The sequence below is a fragment of the Chinchilla lanigera genome, unplaced genomic scaffold (genome assembly GCF_000276665.1).
Source record: "Chinchilla lanigera isolate Chin_1 unplaced genomic scaffold, ChiLan1.0 scaffold00149, whole genome shotgun sequence".
Classification (NCBI taxonomy): domain Eukaryota; kingdom Metazoa; phylum Chordata; class Mammalia; order Rodentia; family Chinchillidae; genus Chinchilla; species Chinchilla lanigera.
The window spans coordinates 90395-111645 of NW_004955550.1; the positions used below are offsets into that span (position 1 = coordinate 90395).

The following is a 21251-nucleotide window of genomic DNA, read 5'->3' on the forward strand; positions in this document are numbered from 1 at the left end:
CAATCATAAAAGAAATAGGTTCTTTCCTTCCCATCCTTCAGCCATTCACAAGAGAGGTGAATACTGCAAACTCTGGGAACACTACAGGCTCACATGTAAAAAGCTACATGTCAAGAGTAGCACAGGTCAAGGGTAGCACAGAAGCATGGGTGTTCCAGCTGTGCAGTGAAGTAGAAGAGTCAGGCTGAAGTTCAGCACAAAGGCACAGCAGACAGAGCCCTAGGTGAAGCTGTCTCAACTCAGTTACAGTTTTTTAAGGAAAGAAAAAAATGAGACAAATCTAAGATAAGATTTAAATAATACCTTGACTTTTGTCACAATTACAGGAATCTTAAACCCTTTGTAATCCCATGCTCATAGATAGTTTTAATAGACAAGGTACATAGTTTCAATATTCAGGAAGAAGAACATTGCATTGTTGACAAAGGACAAGAGACTTTTTCCTGCATCTGATATTTCAGGTTTGTTCAATGCAATAGCCAGTCCCAAGGGTTTTTTTTCTTGCTGGTTCAGTTTGGCAAGCCTCTGCTCTTTGTCTCTCTCACCCTCCCTCTTGGCCCATTTAGTCATATACCTTTCAGAAGCATAAGTATTGAAGTTAGCAAATTTGCTTGGGTCAACCTCTTTATTGGTAGTAGTAGTGGTAGAAGAATTGAGTAAATCACAAAACATGTCAGGATAGGCAGGGCCTACACAGCCTGAGGGATCAACCATTGACTGTAAGGAGTTCAGAAGAATCCAATTTGTTGATGGTCTTTTCCCAGGTGGTAATGGGCAGAGTCTCGTTAGAGTTACATTCACTGGTGGCAGTGCTTAAGTTTTGTCTTCATTCTTGACCATTGTTTCCTCAAAGCCATTTTTTGGAGTTACACAGTGGTGACAGAACTCAACATAGGTGACCTCAAAGGATCTTCATTATTGACCTTGTACAGTGTGCTGAAGTCAGAAAATCCACCTCCAAATTATTCATTTCATAAAACAGAAGCAAAGGAGTCTGTTGGTGACTCGCTTGATGCAAGAACAACTGTTATGCCAGGAGCAAAAGGGTCATTGTGCTTCATTGTTTCTCCCAGTGCCTTATTGCTGGTGCTGGATGAGATGAAACAGTCAGTACCTGAAATGGCAAAAGGGTCAATGGAAGGTTTCTCGGGGAATCAGTCAGATGTAAAGGGATATGAAACTGTGAAAAGACTCCCACCAAATGGGTCGATATTCCCAAAGGGAGCCTCCTTGAAAAGATCACTGCCAGTCAAAGAAATGCAGTGGAATAAATACCAGTTTGTGCCCACAACAGGTTGTGGCAGTGAACTTGATCCCACATGAACTCTATCTTCCTCTTTTGCATGTTTACCACTGTCGATTTCTGTTACTTTATTTTTCCTTTTTAAGAGAGAGTATTGCTACGCAGTTCAGGCTGGCCTTGTGCTCACCTTGTAGCCAAGACTGGCATCAGATGCACAATAATCCTCCTGCCTCAGCCTCTTGGGTTTTGGGTTCACAGGCATGTGACACAACACCTGGCTTATCAGTGTCAATTTCTGGAGAAAATTCCTCATTAACAGCTGCAGTCACCACTTCTTTTTCATCAGTCCCATATGAAAGTGGTACTTCAGGACTATTTCTTGCTGGAGAATTCTTGTGTATGGCCTCAGTCTCTAGGTTGCTGTGGCCTTCAGCTGTGCTTTAAGGTTAACTGCTTCACTACCACTGTTTCTGAGCCTACAAGCACCTGTCACACCACTTACAAGCACGCTGAGTTGTCTACTGTACCAATTCGATTGATTATGAGATTTTTTTCAGATCTTTCCGGTCCATCAGCCTCATCTGCATGAACTGATTTTGTGCTGTGAATCTTGCATGTGCTGTGAAGAGGTTCCAACCGAGCCTTTCCTGCTCCACACTCTCCTCCAAATCTGTTTATTCTTGTTATAGTGGCTCAGCGCTTTAGCTTGTGTCCACACTTCCTCCTAAGTAGAGATCTGTGATTCTTAAGTACTCACTTCTGCTTTCAAGGATGAGCTTAACTTGGCTTCCTCAGCACATTTCTTTCAGACTTTTTTGAGTTGCTGTTCTAGCTGGGCTTTCTGCTCATCCAGTTGGTCAAGGAATTTCTGTTCTTGATGCTTCTGGGCTTGAAGATTTTCAGATTGACACTGTCCCTTTGAACTTCATCTTGCAGATCCTGAACCTCAATTGTCCTCTATTTCATTGTATCTTCTCTCCACTTAAGGTCCTGTTGCACATTATTATTTCCCTTAGCAGGTCGACTATTCCACTGTTAAGGGTATCTAGGTCCTTAAGAGCAGGGAGATCTGCACCAGGACTTGATGCTCTTATGTTCTATGGCAGTCACCCTGTCTGATGGTGGAACCATCTCAGGTCTGAAAATGTAAGGAGGATCAATGCATTGTTAACTGATGCTCAGTTAAGTGAAGAGCCAAAGAAAAGTGATCTTTGAATCCTTCTTGCAGTCTTTTGTGCCACATAATGCCCATGTTTGGGCTATTAAGTTATAAAGTAAACCTGTTTTCAGGAAGATTTCATGGACCATCATTCCAGACACAGAGCCAATGTATATATTTATCTGTTTCCAAGAAGATTTTGCCATCTTTCACTTTTTTGCAGGTGATACAACCCAGGCTTTTATTTTACACGGTCTCACCAAAGCTGGAGGCAAGGATTTTGGCACTGGTTCTTTTTCCCACGCGCAGTGGTGAGGAGCCAGGCAAAGCACATCATACATCAGGGCTCTCTGTGGACACCTGAGGATGTGACCCTGCTTGGGAGGCACAAGTGCATAGAGAAATATAGTTACATAATTGTGACTTAGAGTGAAAACTATGCATGCACCAGTGAGACTACCATGTAAGAATGTAACTGCGAGATAACAACCTGTATTAAAATTATACAAGAAAGACACAGGCGGCTCATGTGCTCTGTTCTGTTCCATGTTGCCTGCTGTTGCCTTACATATGTGTGTCTTAACCTGGGGACCTCTTCCATGAAATTCTCCCTTGGGCTTCCCCAAGTGGGTCAACATCTGGTGTAGTCAACAGGATATTGAGCTGGGTGGTCCATAGTGGCTATGGAAACAGCCCCTCTAGGCTAGGAAGAGCCCCAGGGAATGACTGCTAAGTAACACCCACTGTGGCAACCTTCAGCCACCTTCTTGACTGCTTGGAAGGCCCCAGCGAACTGGGAAAAATTTTGTTTACAGCAGAAAGATATCTTGCAAGTCTTGGAAGTGATAGACAAATTCCTTCGAATCACTGTGAAATAGTGGCATGGGAGTCTTGGTGGTTTTTCATTCTCTTCCACTGTATCAATCAAGAGGCTGATGGCCTTGTCCAATAAGTAGACCAGGTGCATCAGATAGAGGAGGTCTTTGAGTAATGGCTGGTTGCTGTGGAGCTCATGATGTAAGGTGTGGGAAGCATGGCCTCCTCCAGAAAATCAGAGTGACAAACTGGTTGATGACAGTGGCTCATCTGGTCTGGAAAAGTCCAGCTGACCTGCTGGAGTAGTTCACTAAATGGACAACCTCTCAGGATTTGATAACTGTGCTAGGTGAAATGGGCATGTGGCAAAATATATTTGCACTGCAGTATTATGGCCAAGATGGGGAACAGCTGAAGGCATGAATGAAGGACACGATCGTGTTGAGTGGGCCAGCTGGCTGTTCTAGTCAGTGGAATCCCTTTCCACCCTCTTTACGAATCATACAATCCACAGTGCTGCAAAGGGGTTGGGGGATGGGAGATGTGGAAATGAGCACCAAAGTAAGGTGAGAACAGTATGAAATGAACCAAGAAAGGAGATAAGCAAGGGCAGCTGCAGTTAAGTGTGGCCATTCCCACAAGGACAGCCTGTGAGGCCACAGACTATCACTTGGCACCAGATGTGGACAATCCTGCTTGCTGTTGGCCTAGCCACAGGTTAGTTAAACTGGCAGACTTTGGATGTGTTGCTGACTCTGTGGAGGCAGTTATGCCCTGAGCAGGAATATTGCCCAATGGACCAGGGCCAGAAGTCCAAAGCATCACTAGTGAAGCAGAAAGAAGTGACACAGGCCTCCTTTTACCCCAGTTAGGATGCAAGGTGATGTACCTGGTTCTTGGGGGTCTCAGGAGACTCAAGACCACATGGAATTGACTATTTACTGGTTCCCAGGAAGTGTACAGCATGTACTAGCCTTGGGAGATACCAGACCTGAGTCCGTACTAATATACGACAGCATCCTATGGTTGTGGAGGCAAAAGCCCACTACCTTAAGTCACCTGAGCCTTCTGGAGTATGGTGTATTGATCTCCATACCCTTCTAGGCATGCTAGTAGATCTTATTGCTGTGTGCATACTGGAGGTGGACATACTGCTTGGTGTTGGGTAGACAACACGCAGGGGCACTTCCAGTTGTGAATTAATGTGGTAAAACCTGCAGCCAGAGGGTACCTACACCACACACTGCTGACTCTCCCATATGCCATGCAGGTTGTGCATGGAACAGTATCCACTGATGGAAGTCATGAAGAAATGAGAAAGCAAAAGCAAACAAACAAACAAGAACTGAGAGAGAACATCCTGAAATTGAGAGGAGCAGGGGTGATACACCCCGTGCAGAGGCTGTCAGTGTGACAGATGGGGAAACCTAATGGGTACTAGTGAATGACTTTGCAAGCTCAACCTCATGCTGATAGTCAGGACCAGCTTGCCTTCACCTGGGAAGGTGGACCATGGACCTTCCAGATGTTCCACAGGCTATTTGCATAGCCTGACTTTGTGTCATGACCCGGTGGATCAGGATCTGTCCACCTGAGCCAAGCCACATTCTGCATCACTGCTTTGTACTGATGATATTATGTTAATCTCTGATTGCTTTGCAGATTTAGAAGTCCTTACACAGCTTGCAACAGGCTTTGCTGACGTGTGCACAGTCCATGGACAAAGACAAGGTTTGGGGACCTGGCTTGCCAGCTCAATTCTGGGGTGTTCTATTGTTGGGTAAGACCAGACCCATGATAGTTTGGCAGTGGCAGGCATACATAGGCTTGCTAGATTCTTGACAGATGAACCACACCTAGCTGCCTTGCTGTGTCCTCCATACCAGATGACCAAAATGGGTGTAATAAGGGGATAGATAGATACTGCAGAAGAAGCTTGCTGGATACAGGCAGCCGAAGCTGCTCTTCAGGACTTGAAAAGGGCAGTTCCACAGATACAAGTTTTTTGAGTCACTGACCTTAGACTGCCATTTAGCCTAATAGTAAGTATGAATCATGTGGGTTTCAGTGAGGCCTATGGCAAAACAGGGGAAGCAGAAGCACACTGTTGGGTGATTGTCCAGTTGTGCAAGGGAACCGAGAGTTGATATTCCCAGATTGAGGGGGAGCAGCCTGGTACCCGGCTCTGCATGCCTATGGGGAGTCATGGGACAGAGAGAGGTGTGGGTAGAGACATAAACAGCCCACCACATAGTAAAGTGGCATGGGCTGCTGAGGACCAGATTGATGCAGTACAAGCAGGCAATACTTTTAAGAAATTGGCATAAAAATAAATTGAAAATTTGTCCTGGGCCTACATGACTTGAGGAGAGACCCTCGGCTGGCTTAAGGACAGATTAATCTTTAAGCCATTGACCACAGATGAGGCTAGCAAGTGTCTGTGGAGTTCTGGTGTGTCAAAGCAAGGTGACATAGCAGCTGAGAAGTTGAGTCTTGCAAATTCCATTTAGCTCAGTAGTGGTGGTTGGTAATAAGGTTACTAGTTAACCCTGATCTGCTCCTGTGAGATTTTCCAAGAATGCATTATTACTCAAATTATAAACTTTGCCCACATCCACAGTTCACCCCCACTGCTTCCTCCAGCCCACCAACACCCCTGCAGTAAAGGTATACACCTAAAAAATCCAAAGACACCATGCTGCATGTTTCTAGCACATCACTGGTCTTTGACTATCCTAGTGCCCATCGTAACTATGGTAATTAGTAATTTTATAGTATTATAGTAACTTTGTCTGTATTTTATTCTGTCATCATACCTCTGATCTGGTGGTCCTAGGCCAGAGCCTTGATAATGGGCCCACAGTCACATGCATTGTGGGACATAGCTCCAACGGTGGGCCTCTTTCTCAGGTAACCTGTTCTCAGCTGAACTGGCAATGATTTTTCAACCCTGGTTGTACATGGCCCAGAAACACATCTGGGAGGCCATTGTATAAGACATGACCCCTAATCCCTATGCAGATATGGAAGAGGGACCTCAGGCTAATGCTGCATGTATTGATATGTCTAGATTTGTCTTAGCCCCCACCATGGACAAGGTCGCTGTTCAGCCCAGTATGGAAGTAGTCTGGCTTGAAACCAGAACAGATAGGTCAAGCCAGTGGGTGGACATGTTGGCATTATGCTTGCTCATGATGCATGACATAGACAACCTATATGTGTACATGGACAGTTGGGCCAGCTGAGGGGGCTGATGCTCTGGGTGCCAGCTTGGGCAGGTCAGAGTCACACATAGGGCACCATCCCTCGTGGGTGCCAGCTTATGGTGAAACTTACGGGACTGTGGCCAAAAAGCTGACCATACAGGGTACAGAAGCCTCTCTGTTCAATGTGAAATGCCTTAGCAGATGCCCAGAGAATGTATGTGTGAATGCTGCTCATGGTGCTTGATCAGAGAAGGCACTGAAATAGCTATAATTTGAGCTGAACCTTCAGGGATAGGGTTGCTGCCTTCATTGGTAGTGTACTTGTCTAGCATTTGTGAATTCCTGGGTGAGATGCTGAGCATGCACAGACAAAAAAGTAGAACTCACCAGTTAAAGGAGGAACACATCTCAGTTAGAAAGGTCTAATTGGGACATGCATGTCCTGTTTCTCCATAGAAGGAGAAACCAGCAGCAAAGAGATTCTTGAGAGAGTTCTGTTGTGGCCACAAGCCTGCCATCTTCTCTGGAGACTTTTCTGAAGACAGTGAATTTTACATAAATGTATATCCCTGTAGGCAGGGCTTTGCTAAATCTTTCCCCACTGATTTCCCTTTTCTGCAGCCCAACACCTCAGGCAATTCCAGGAAAAGCCTTTTTTTGGTAAACTAATATGCTATTCTCATTGTTTAGTAAGTTTTCTATACTCAGAAGGTCATAATGGAGTCTGCCCTACCCAAAAAGTACTTGACAACTTGGGCTCACTTGGTGGAGTGACAAGTGAAATTTTTGTTTGTGAGGTCCCCAAGTTAAAGAATGCATATGTGCAAGACATCAGCAACAGCAGGCAGCACAGAGCAGAGCAGAGTGCAAAAGCCACCTGTATCTATACTGTATATTTTAATACATGTTATTATCACCTATTTACATTTTTTACATGAAAACTATCTATAAAATTAGTAAGGGCTATTGATTTACCAGCTGTATAAATATTAATATAAGTACACAAAAACATGAAAAAGAAATATAACATCACATATACATATGAGTATAACAACTCTCTAGTGACAGATCCTAGAGAAAATTAGTGAAGACTTTGAAGAAATACAAATAATGACTTTAAGCAAAATCAATGAGATACAAAAGAGTATGGAAAGATATTTCAAAGAAATTAGAAAAAACAGTATGAATAAGGACCAAACATTTCAAAAAGAGCTAAACAAAACCAGGAGCTAAGGAATTTAGTGAATAAAATTTTTTTAAAAAGGTTGGTAAGAAAAGATTAAGAAAGTGTAAAAACTTTATTGCATACCATTAAGCAAACAAACGTTTCCATTGTGAAGGTTCATAAAGGAGAACAGAACAAAGTAATTGAAGAAGTATTTAATGAAACAATAGCTAAACACTTATGAAATACTGGGAAAGATACAGTCATCTAAGTCAGAAGAGCTCAACAGGCCACAGTTAGATTCTATGAAAAAGATCAATTTGCATATTATTAAACTACAATTAAAAGACAGAGAAAATTTTAAAAACAGTGGGAGAAAATAATACAGCAGACTCTCTATGAAATCTTTATAAGTTAGGAGTGAATGACATATTAAAAACATGAAAGAAAATAAAAAACTTTGTGAAGCAAAACTAATATACCCAGTGAAACTAATCTTCTGGCACCAAGAAGAAATAAACTTTTTTCTAGATAAGCAAAATGAAATAAATTTATCACAGCCAGATCAAGCTTATCACAAACCTTGAAGTCCTACTGCTGCCTACAAGAAACTTATTTCACCAGTGAAATCACAAATGGGCTAGACGTGAGAGAGTATGAAAAGGAATTCCATGTAAATAGGAATTAAAGGTCAGTGCAAGTCATTATACTTATAGCACTGAAAATGTGCTTTAATGCAAAATCTATAAAAGGAGAACATCACTATATTTTGAAAAAGAATCAATTCAACAAGAGAAAATAGCAATTGTAAATTTACATGTACCAAATACCGGAGTACCAAATTTTATGGAGGAGACATTATTTGATCTAAAAGGACAGATTGCAGTACAATAATAGTTTGGGAATTCAGGATCATACTAATGATGCAATCATCTAATGAATCAACAAAGAAAACATTGGAGTCTAAACTATATTATAGACAAAAAAGACCTAGTAGATATTTGCAGAACATTTCATCCAATGGCTGCAGAATACACATTATTCTAGAAAACTGTCTAGGAAAGACCAATTTGTTAGTCCACAAAAAGTCTTAATATGTTGAAAAATATTTAAGTCATATCATATATCTTCTCTGGTCACATGAAATATGGTGTGACTGCTATAAAGAAGAAACAAGAAGAAATTTATAAATAGTACTAGTACATGGAAATTAAGTAACATGCTCTGAAGTAACAAATAAGCCAATAAAGAAATCAAGAAAATTGAAATTTGCTTAAAACAAGTGAAAATAGAAATAAAAAATATCACAACCTATAGGATAATGTGAACTTATTTTAAGAAAAAAATTATGACATGAGAAAATAGATCAAAAGAAAAATAAGAAATGTTTCAAGTATACACTTTAGTGAGGAATTCAACCAAATAAAATATCAAGAAAAGCCAGCTAAGCATTCAAGAATGGCTTGATTGGGGCTGGGGACTTAGTTCAGCAGCAAAAGCACCTGCCTGGCAAGTGCAAGGCCGTGAGTTCGGTTCCCGGTACCGGAGAAAAACCCAAAAAAACAAAACAAAACAAAAAAAAAGAATGGCTTGATCTACACAACCTGAAGTTGAAAAAGATGCAAAAATATGAATTATAGACAAGAAAGAAATTATGAAACATTTTCCAACCAAATAAAGAACTGCTTTTGAATAAAGGAAGTCAATAAATTTTAGTTAGACTAATCAAGAAAATACTAAAATGGAGATGCTTCATCTGCTGCCAAATAAATACAAAGCATCGTTATAGACTATTATGAACTGTTATTTGTCAACAAATTACAAATTTGAAAATATTGAAGAGACGTATGAATTTCCATACACATAACTTAGTAATATTGAACTATGGAGACAGAAAATGATAAGAAATGAATAATGAATAACAAAATTGACAAAATAACAAAAGTGTACGATCAATCTTGCAAGCCTATATTTGTTTATCTGAGTATCCAAATTGAAGATATCAATATGCAATACAACAACCATTGTTAATTTCCTATCACCTTTTCTGAAATTCTGCATTGCTTGTGTTATTTCTGTGTTATTTTCTAAATGTGTGTATGTTTAAGATATTTTGTTCATCTTTAAAATAAAAAAATAAACTTTTGCATCAAGAAAAAAAAAGAAGGAAAATACCTGAACACAATAAAGGCTATATATGGCAATTGTACAGCCAATATCATACTGACTAGGGGAAACACTGAAAAGTTCTTGCCTGATATTGGCAATATTAGAAAGATGTCTAATTCCAGCATTCTTATTCAACATATTGATGATAGTCTCATCCAAAGCAACCAGGCAAGAGAAAGAAATTAAAAGTCATTCAAACTGGAAAGAAATGGATCAAAGTTAACAGTCTGTGGACTATGTGATTTTACATTAAAAATAACCTATAGATTCCACAAAAAACTTAGAATTGATAAATTCTATAATGTTGTAAATACAAAATCAATATAAAAATCAGTATTATTTTATAACAAAAAAACAAATTTTAGAGAGAGTAAGAAAACAATATAGCCATACTTGCACACACAAAAAATCTAGGAATAGATTCATTTAAAATGATGTGTACATATCAAGTTCTAATGAAAAATTCAAGGGGAAACACAAAAATGTTCCAGAATTGGAAGAATCGATATTGGATATGGCTTTATTAGCTATAATTATTTAAAATTCTATGCAGCCCTCTTTATATAACAGTAGCATTCTTCCCAGAAATAGGAAAAAATTTGACGCATATATGAAACCACAAAAGACTCTGAATAGGTACATAAAATTTCATCAAAAAGGAAGGCTAGATACTTTATAATACCTGACTTCAAAACATATTACAGAGCTATGACAACCTACATGGCATGATGCTAGTACAAAACTAGCATGTAGACCAGTGGAAGAGAATGACTCATCCAGAAATAAATTCATGCATCCACAGCCAATTGCTGTTACAGAAGGTTGCCAAGAAAAATGGTAGCAAAAAGATGATTTCCTCCATAAATGGTACTGGGAAAACTGTATCCTTATATAAGAGAATTAAACTAGACCCTTACTTGTCACAATAGACAAAAATCAAATCAAATAAATAAAATAACTAAATATAAACCAGCAAATTATAGCACTACTGGAAGAACACTTGGGGTCAGTTTTGCAAGATAAGGATCAAGTAGTCATTTTTTGGATAAAATTCCAAAAGCATGGGATGCAAAGGCAAAAGTAGACAAATGGGGTTACAACAAACAAAATCTCCTGCCCAGCAAGATCAACAAAGTGAAGCAATGTTCTACAGAATGGGAACAATATTTTTAAATTATTCAACAGTCAAAATCATCTTCTAGAATATATGAAAAATTAAAAGAAAAGCAAAAATCTCAACAGCAAAAGGCAAGAGATCAGAGCAAGAGATGGGGGAATTATCTAAACATACATTTCTCTCAGTGTACTAATAGCAAACAAATATGCAAAAAAATTCCACCATCATTAGTCATCTGGAAAATGTGTATAATAACAAAAATAAATTCATCTTATCCAATCTATCATAGCTAAAATAAAAGACAAATAATAATGCTTGAGAGAACCTGAAGAGTAATCCTTACACATTCTTTGAAGGAATGTACATTAGTACCGTCACAATAAAATACATATAAATTTAACATTTTCATGGAGAACGTGGTAGGTTACTTAGTACATGACATTGACAAAAATAAAAAGAATCCTAACTCACATACTTAAGATTTAAATTTAGACATGAGGGAAGTAGACAAAGACTATAGAAAGGAAATTTCCCAGTTTATGTGGAGATACCCACTAATAGCAGAGTAGCTCTGAATAATTTTCCTGATTTTGGGCCATGGTTTAAGGGCTGTGTTCCTGAAGCCAGCAGTTAGAAAATGATTTCTGCATTCTCAGTATCCAGTTTGCTATGAGAATAGTAATTCCTTCTGATAAGGACAGTAATTATTTAGACAAACAATTTTTTGCAATATTTAAAAATTTTTTCCAGGTGCCACTTACACAGGCGTGTCTTACAGCTCTTTCAATATATAAGCATATAAGCATAGGTAAGCCTTACATATGCTCAGTTGAAAGAAAAAAAAGGAATAGGAGAGTGAGCCAGTTACTTGCAAAAAAAAAAAAAAATGATTGATTTACCATTTGGCCATCATTGTTGGATTCAGGGTTAAATTAGAAAAAATAACTAAGTCTTCAAGAGTTCATAAAAGTATATGAGTGAAAATTTTTACTTAATAATATTTTACTACTCATAATCCTCTACCTAGAAGCTCGAGGATTTTGCTACAAATCTAGTAGAAAACATTAGTTTCCCTCTTAATGTCCTTCAATGGTCTCCTTATGAAGTATGAGAACATCAAACTTCTTACCATTGCGTAAAATATTTTATAAGATTTTTAACATACAAGCATCTCCAGCATCACTTTCTACTGCTTTTATACTCCTTGACTATACTGTAATCACTCCACACATCCTTATGGTCTTCAAATGTACCATAGTTATAAAAGATTTTGGTCCTAGTCAATCTTTCTGATTAGAACTTTTGTGCCCAGATAATTCATTTTTTTCAAATGATCTTTGAAGCAGCTAAACATTAAGCAAAATGACCTTGCTTTACAAGTAACGTACTTAACACCTACCAGACACACTGTTTTTGACTGAAGAACACTATTTCTGATTTTTTTTCTCCTTTAATAGTTTAACCTGTATTATCCACTTGAATCTAAACTTAGCAGACCTAGAATCTTACCTGTCTTATCCATATGCCTAGAATAATTTTAGAAAACTGGAAGTACCTATTACTGTATATGGTACATAAATCTTGCATGAGTGAAATGCATGAATGTTTTAATTAATTCAGAATGGATGAACCTTTTCTGTTTTTCTCATGCTTTTATTTCATTCAGCAAACCACATATTGATTTAATAGTTTTCTCATGGAAGCTTTCACTTCCCGATTACGAAGTGTATAAATCACAGGGTTCATCAAAGGAAAGATGACTGTGTGGAAGAGAGCAACCACTTTGTCAGCTGGAAAAGCCTGGAAGGGGCGAGTGTAGATAAAAATGGCAGGACCAAACATGAGAAACACAATGATAATGTGGGTGGTGCAGGTAGAGATAGCCTTCTTCTTCCCTTCAGAGGACTGTCCCTGAACACGGCAGAGTATGACAGCATAGGAGGACAGAAGCCCCAGGAAGCACAGAACGGTCAGCAGGCCACTGTTGGAGACCATCAGGAGCTCCACTACAAAGGTATCTGTACAGGCCAGCTTGATGACCTGCGGCACATCACAGAAGAAGTTGTCCAGCTGGTTTGGGCCACAGAAAGGCAAGTGCAGGATAAGGGCCACTTGTACAATGGAGTGGGCAAAGCCCCCAAGCCATAGAGCCAAGAGTAAGGCATAGCAGACTCTAGGGTTCATGATGATTGAATAGTGTAAAGGACGGCAGATGGCAGTGTAGCGGTCAAAGGCCATCACAACGAGAAGGAACATCTCTCCTATTCCAAGAAAGTGCAAGAAAAAGAGCTGAGTGATGCAGCAACTGTAGGAAATTATCTTCTTATCTGCAAAGAAGTCCACCAGCATCCTGGGAGCCACAATGAAGGAGTAGGATGCATCTAGGAAGGCCAAGTTGCCCAGAAACAAGTAGAGTGGGGCACTGAGTCCAGGGTCTGATCTTATGGTGAAAATGATGAGAAAATTTCCAGGGAGAATTACAAGGTAGAAAACTGAGACTAATGCAAAGACCAAGAGTTCAATATCTTGAGACTGGGTCAGACCAAGGAGGACAAATTCTGTCACCATTGTGCTGTTCTCTGTCTCCATTACTTAGTTGGCAGCAGAAAAGAACAGAAATTAAAGAGAAGAGCAGAAAATGTCATCATTTATAACATCTTTTCCTCTTTTCACACTTCCCTGCAAATAAAATAAATATTTGGAACAACCAGCATTTGCCACTTAAAACTGCTCCCATTCTTCTTTGAATTCCTAAAACAGTGCTGTTCAAGTCACACATTTATTACATTATAACTGTGGGCTTCTCCATATCTACATATCTGTGTGCTCCTGTGAGACTTGAACAATTCGCTTGAGATTTAATAAAATGTCAAGGTTCTCTTTTCTCCCTTGCTATTGTTCCACATAGTTCTTGTTCTTCCCGCTAATTCCTTGTTTCCAATTATTAGGTTATTTAAGGGTTTTGGTCCCTGGTCATTCACCTCACAGAAGAACTTCATTTTTCTTTTTCTGTTGTGTGGTTTCTCTCCTCAGTCCCATAGAATTCCTAGTTTTTCATTGTGATTTTTCTGTTCTCTGAATTTTTGCATTAGTATTTTTCATTTTATTGCTCGGTTTTGCTATATATTTGCATCCTACTCCCAACTGGTCACCAAGATCTCAAGCCAGTCTGTACTTTTCAGTCAACTTAGAAGCACCCTTCTCCCCCAGGCTGGGTGACCATCCTACATCTCCTCTGGGTCCCACTGGTAAATTCCAGTTAACAGTGACCCAGTCTCCTTTCCTACCCTATGTCCATAATCTACTTAATTTCCAAATTGTTAGCCAAATGATGTTTTTTTCACAAACATTTTTGCATAATATAAATATTATCAGAACATAATATATACTATAAAACATTTTGAGTATTTTGACTATTAAAATTAAAGCATAGAAGAGCTGGAACTGGCCATATAGGCCACATAGTCTAATGTACTTGCCTGGGAGATGAAAACCTAGAATAACTGCAGTTAAACTTTACATCTGAAATAGATTTACTTCTGTGTGCTCCTTACAAGTGATGGAGGAAAGAAAGGCTGCCTACTTCTTTGTTTCACTGATCAGTAAATAATTGATGTTTCAGTGATTTTAGCCACACAATCCTCAGACATTTTCACAGTTTCATTCTCTGCGGTTTATTTTCAGCTATCCATCTCTATTACCTGTCAGCTCACAGATGGAATTACATTCTATTTAATGTCTTTCTCTCCTCTTCTATTCTCAATCCTGTATTCTGTTCCAGTGATTCTGAAATTCTGTTCACTACACAGTTTGAGGATAGATGTGCAGCAGATGAACATTTCTTGGATAAAATGAGTTCCTGTAAAAAGGGGGGTGCTAAACACTGTATCTCTAAAAAAGGGTCAAATGTTTCATTTCAGTCAGGTAAGATAAAGCTATAGCGTTAGAGCAGGCTTAGACAGAAGCCTGAATCCTTTCCACTATCTCTAACCTTTTTTGTAATTTCAACTGATAAAGAACTCAGCTGGCTCTGCAGATCCGTGGGCAGAGAGGGAGCTCAGATACCTTCCTGTATCCCTCTTTCTATGAGTTTAGATACACAGTCATCCACAGGTGATACTGGGCATATCCAGATTCCAGGAAATTTCCGATCAGCTTCTGGTGACAGAAACTTGGGGACCCTGTTACTGTGTTAATAGTTCCCTCCCTCATCATTCCCTACCACTTTCCTTCTGCTTCTTCCTTATCTCTCATCTTTCTCCACTCTCTTCCAACAAATTCTATCTGTATGCATTTGTTGTTTGTATTCTTTATATTTAACTGTATTTTAATTATTTCTTTGTTTTATTTTTCATATAATTTATTTCCCCAATCATTTATTTTATTCCATCTTTGTTCTTATTATTATCCTTAGTTTTTTCTCTCATTTTTCCATATTCTTTCAGTTTTTGGTTTTTTTTTTCAGTTGTTCTCTACATGTATCAGACATTATTATACTCAATGCCCAGCCACTTATTGATTCTTAACCAATAGATTACTTTAGGAAGGAAGAAGTAGCACTTGAGATTTTCTACATGGTTCATTCCACAAAGGATCTGCAAACTGAAAATGTTTACCTTATTCTTTAGTGTTGAGGTTTTCCTGCTAAGTAGTATCCTCTTTGAATTTTACTCTCTGAATTATTATTAAGAGCTTTATATTATCTATGTGTTTTGCCTGTTTTTAAATCATATTGAAGGAAATGATTTGACTTGTCTTTGAGCTCTGTAGTGGAGTATTATTCTACCTTGCAAAATTATTATATCTATAGTTTAGATATCATATAATCTTAAGTGATTCAGTCTTTTAAAGTTTGTTTTGTCTATTTTGTGAAAGAGAAACAATACATCAACTCTTCATGTTACACAAAGCAGAAGGAATATCAAAATCAAATTACATGATTAGTAGGCAATCTGTGTTACTTAAATTGAAATAAGACAAAGAAATTAGTTTATTAGGTAAATTATAGTAGATAAATGGAGCTTATGTCAATAGTTATTCTGCCATTGTTGTGGTATACATTCTAGTCTCAAGGACCTATGCAAAAGTATTCACATCTAATTCATTAAGATCTGAAATTTAAATTTACCATATTTTACATTAAATAAGAGTCATATATTGAACTATGTTAGTTTTATGTGCAAGAAACACATGTCACTTGAATGTGGATATTATGTGATTTGAAAATGGCTGAAGATAAGTTTGTCTTGAGACTCAGGCAATATTTCTAACTTACGGTGATTCTTGTTGTCTTCATTTATGTTTACCTTCACTTAAATTGGGAGTAAAATTTAGTCATTTGTATTACACCAAATTTAAATTTCAGATAGTGAATCTTCTGAAGATACTGTCATTTTATAACGTTTAATAATAGTGAAATTAAATCTTTTACCCTTTTAAAATAATGATAGGCACCCTATGTGGCAGGGGGCTTCTTTGAAGGACAATACTTCTTTAGACAAAAGGTGCACGTGAGTTCAGAGCACACTTGCTTTCTGTTTCTGCAACATTCTGATCTCGTGAATTTCAAGGCAATAGACGTCCTAGACAAATGTGACATTTCATTCTATTTATTTTAAGTATGAAAGATGACGAAATAATTCACCTTAGTAGAAGTTGAATGTTAAGCTCAAAAGTGTCTAATTTAATTTTTTAAATCTATTTGATGCAAGAGAAATAAGCTGATCATTCCCGTTTTCCTGAAATATTTGTTCTCATGTTGGAACATCATGGATTCTGGAATTAGTCCTTCTAATTTGTGACACAACAGAGAATGTACATTTGGTTTTACAATTATCTTAACCTTGTAGAGTATTTCCATGGGAATTAATGGAATGTGAACCAGAAATAAAGAAAAGGACAAGAACATTTTAAGCAGTAAATAGTCAAAATATATGCTAGTTAAGGCCCCACTAAATCATGTTACATTTTTTAATTTGACAATTTATCATTGACACGGATAATATTGTGACACTTATGCTTATTAGGCATAATGAATCAGCCAGTGGATGTTATTTTAAATGTTACCATAAATTACATATAAGTGATGAGAAATCATTGATGTTTGGGAAGAAGTGAAACAACAAAACTAACTCAATAGAAAGTATGTTCTACCTGGCTACTATTGGTGCAGAAGACGTTGACATAAAGAACATATATTGTAAGGGCTGGGGATTTAGCTTAATGGCAAAAGCGCCTGCCTGGCAAGCGCAAGGTTGTGAGTTCGGTTCCCGGTACTGGAGAAAAACCAAAAAAATAAAAAAAATAAAAAGAACATATATTGTACTTAAAAAAGATTTTTCAGGAAAAATTGTCCTGAAGAATTTTATAGGCTAATTCCTCTAGCAGTTCATGATTTCAAATAAAATAAGAAATATTTACAGTAATCTTTGTACTGATATTAATTTTTTCAAATCTATGGTTCTTGTATTCCTTTCTATTTCTTGATAAATGTTATTAAGTAGAAGGAAAATATTTGATGATTAAAATCTTTCTAATTTAGTTTTTCTTATACATTAGAATAAAACATGGAATTACAGAGCCACATTAAAATTAAGATAATAAACTGTAATTTCACAAGATGAATGCAATACATAGTCCAGTATGCTTTCATTCATATTTTGCCCTATTCAGCCAGTGAAATAGTAGGAGATGATGAACATGGAGTAAATGTAAAGAGAACAAAATGTTAACAGCAGTTTTTTTCCATTAGAGTCTGTGCTAAAAAAAATAAATTTAAACATATGTCAGTATTCTTGTGAAAGTATTGGTGTAGGATAAACCACCACAAGGACAGAAAGCTAGAAATATAATAGCCAGCAAAGAGTATGTAGGGAAAATGCATGAAAAACTGGAGAAAGGATGAAGCAAAAGAGCAACAGAAGACTTGTTGGCATAAATTTTCTCCCATTTTATAGGCCATTTCTTCACTTTGTTGACTCTTTCTTTTTTGTGTAGATTTTTAATCTGATATTTTTACATTTATTAATGCTTGCTATTACCTCTAACCATGTTGGGGCCCTATTTAAGGAGTGCCTATTAGGTGTCTTTCACATCAAGCATTTCCCCCATGTTTTCTTCTAGCAATTTCTAAGTTTCTGGGTTTATACCTAATTCTGTGAGCCATTTTGAATTGATATTTGTCCAGAGGAATCTCTCGAAATATGGATATCCAGTTTTCCAAGCACCATTTGTTAAAGATGCTGTCTTTTCTTTAACATACGTTTATGACCCATTTGTCAACAAACAAGTTATACTTGCATGGGTTTGTTTCCATGCCCTCTAGAACACTGCATTGATCTACATGTCTGTATTTGTTCCAGGACAATGCTGTCTTTGTTATTTGGGTTGTGCAGAATATTTTTAATTTGCATATTTTGATACTTCTAGCCCTGCTTTTTTTGTTCAGGAGTGATTTTTTTATTCTGGGTCTTTCATATTTATAGTATATTTCTATACAAATAGAAATTAGCAGTGCAATTATCTTAGCTATTGTGTGTATATATATGTATATTGTGTGTATACATTGTGTGTATACATATATATACGCACAATAGCTAAAATAATTTTACTACTAATTTCTATTTGTTTATTGAAAGAAACATATATATGTGTGTGTATATCCATTCCATCTCTCTTCTTCTTACCCTCATCCTAATTGTTTTTTTCCTATTAAGCAGTTTCTTTCTCTTTCACAGCATCTATTGTACCTTTCAGTTTTATTTACTCTTTCAGGCTTTTACATTAGGGAGACAATATGGTGTTTATACATGCAGGTATGATTTATTTCACTTATGAGTACTGTCTCTAGTTGCAACCATTTACCTTTAAAAGCCTTAAGTTTATCTTTCTGTATAACTGAGTAATATTCCACTGTAAAAATGCCACATTTTTCTTATCCACCTCTCAGCTGATGTGCATTTGGGTTGTTTCCAAAATTTTGCTATGACAAATTCTGCTGCTATGAACATAGGTGCACATATATTGTGGTGGTATGATGATTTTAATTATTCTGGGAAAATACTCACAAGGGAAAAGGCTGGGTTAAGGGAGACCTTTAATCTCAATTTTTTGAGGAATCTCCAGGCAGATTTCCAAAGTGGTTGCACCAGTCTATGTTGCCAACAATAGTGGAATCTTTTATCTGAGAATTGTGTATTCAGCTCAGGTGCCCATTTTTGGATTGGGTCTTGAATTTGGGAGGTCTGAGGTTTTTCAATCTTTCTATGTTCTAAATAGAAGTCCTTTCTCTGAGGCACAGTTAGTTAAAATGTTTTCCCACCTGTGGGTTTTCTTTTCCTTCTATTGGTGATTTCTTTTAATGTACAAAACCTTTGTAATAGGATGAGATCCCAGTTGTTGATTCTTTCAAGTGTCTCCTGTGCAGTTTGAGTTTTGATCATGAAGGCTGTGCCTATCCCTATATCTTCAAGATTTCAACCTACCTCCTCTTCCAGTAGATTTAGTATATAAATCTTTGATCAATTTTGACATTAGTTTAGTGCATGTGATAGACATGGGTATAGTTTTTGTCTTCAGTATGTAGAGAGCCAGTTTTCCAGCACATTTATTAAAGAGGCTACCTTTCTTCCAGTGAACCTATTTGGCACCTTTGTCAAAGATAAGGTTGCAGACTGTGTGTAGTTGTGTTTGTATCTTCTAATCTGTTCCACTGGTCCATGATCTATTTTTTTGCCAGTACCATTTTATCATAGTAGCTTTGTAGTATAATTTTAAGTCAGGAATTGTGGTATCTCCTGACATACCTTTGTTGCCCAGGATTACCTTTGCTATTCTAGGTTTCTTCCAGTTCTGGATAAATTTTAGGAGTTTTCCTGTATTTCTGTGAGGTATGCTAATATTATATTGATTGGGACTGTATTAAATCTGTATAACAATTTTGGAAGCATGGGCATTTTCACTACATTGGCCCTTCCATCCATGAGCAAGGAATATCTTTCCATTTTCTGATATGCTCTTCAATCTCCCTTTTGAGAGCACTGTAAATTTCAGTATATCAATATTTTACTCTTTAATTTGCATTTGTCCAATGACTAATGATGTTGAACATTTTCTCATGTATTTATTTGCCATTTGTATTTCATTATCTGAGAAGTGTGTATTCATCTCAGCTGCCCATTTTTGGATTGCGTCTTTGAATTTGGGGGATAGAAGCCCGTTGTCTGAAGGACAGTCAGCTAAGATTTTTTCCAAGTTTATGGGTTTTCTTTTTACTCTGTTGGTGACTGCTTTAGATGTGCAGAAACTTTTCAGTAGGATGAGATCTCAGTTGTTGATTCTTTCAGTGCAGTTTGGTTTTTGTTCATGAACTCTCTGCCTACCCCTATGTCTTCGAGGTTTTTACCTACTTTCACTTCCAATAGATTTACTGTTTCTGTTTTAATTTGACATCTGTGATCCACTTTGACTTGAGTTTGGTGCATGGTGATAGATTGAGTCTATTTTCAGTCCTTGGCATGTGGTAAGCCAATTTCTCTAGCACCATTTATTAAAGAGGCTATTGTTCTTCCAGTCCACCTTACCCCAGTAAGAATGGCTGGCATTAATAAATCAACCAATAGCAAACGCTGGTGAGATTGTGGAGAAATAGGAACCCTTCTCCACTGCTGGAATGCAGACTGGTGAAACCACTATGGAAATCATTTTGGAGATTCCTTAGCAAACTAGGACTAGATGTGCCAATCAACCCAGCTATTCCCCTTTTGGGTATTTTCCCAGAAGTTCTAAAAACATCCTATCAGAGCGATATATGTGCACCTATGTTCATAGCAGCACAATTTCTAGTTGCTAAATTGTGGAAGCAAGCCAAATGTCCATCCATTGAGGATTGGATAAGAAAATTATGGTATTTTTATATAATGGAATATTACTCAGGTATAAAGAAAGATAAACTTGAGGCTTTTATAGGTAAATGATCACAATTAGAGACCATACTCAAAAGTGTAATAAATCAGACCTGCATGTGCAAGCACTACATTATTTCATTAGTGCAAAACCTGAAAGAGTAGACTTAAACTTGGAGTTATGATAGACATTGTGAAATTATAGGAAAACGCTCAAGACTAAAGGGCAACTGGGATGTGGGAAAAGAAAAGGGAAAGAATGAGAAATTGTGTATACACAGGATAGTTAACATAGTTGATCTACTGTCTTCTATTTCTTTGCTGAAAGAAATTGTCAGAGAGTCCTATACTGATCAATATTGCTTGTCTCTGTTTTCATGAGAAATCACTTTGAAGATATCAATATATAATTCAACAAGAGGGGCTGGGGATTTAGCTCAGCAGCAAAAGCGCCTCCGTGGCAAGCACAAGGTC

General features: G+C 37.5%; 2 protein-coding genes and 1 pseudogene across 2 annotated transcripts in view; all 3 read right to left on the reverse strand.

The window, feature by feature from the left end:
• Nucleotides 1-366: 366 nt before the first annotated feature.
• On the reverse strand, nucleotides 367-2950 carry LOC102018774 (annotated as a pseudogene).
• A 9587-nt stretch (nucleotides 2951-12537) lies between these two features.
• On the reverse strand, nucleotides 12538-13464 carry LOC102013220 (olfactory receptor 4N5). Its single transcript, XM_005412027.1, has one exon. The coding sequence runs from the start codon at nucleotides 13462-13464 to the stop codon at nucleotides 12538-12540; it is 927 nt and encodes a 308-aa protein (XP_005412084.1).
• Nucleotides 13465-14603: 1139 nt separating this feature from the next.
• Nucleotides 14604-21251, reverse strand: part of LOC102013554 (olfactory receptor 4L1-like) — a 21821-nt gene continuing 15173 nt past the window's right edge. The window contains exons 3-4 of the mRNA XM_005412028.2: nucleotides 16151-16186; nucleotides 14604-14734 (exon numbers count right to left, since the gene is read on the reverse strand). Of these exons, the coding sequence (XP_005412085.2) occupies nucleotides 14604-14734; nucleotides 16151-16186 (167 nt within the window). The remainder of the gene's footprint in view (nucleotides 14735-16150; nucleotides 16187-21251) is intronic.

Bases quoted from the DNA above. Each gene is read 5' to 3' on its own strand.
- LOC102013220 (XM_005412027.1), bottom strand. From the start codon at position 13,464: ATGGAGACAGAGAACAGCACAATGGTGACAGAATTTGTCCTCCTTGGT.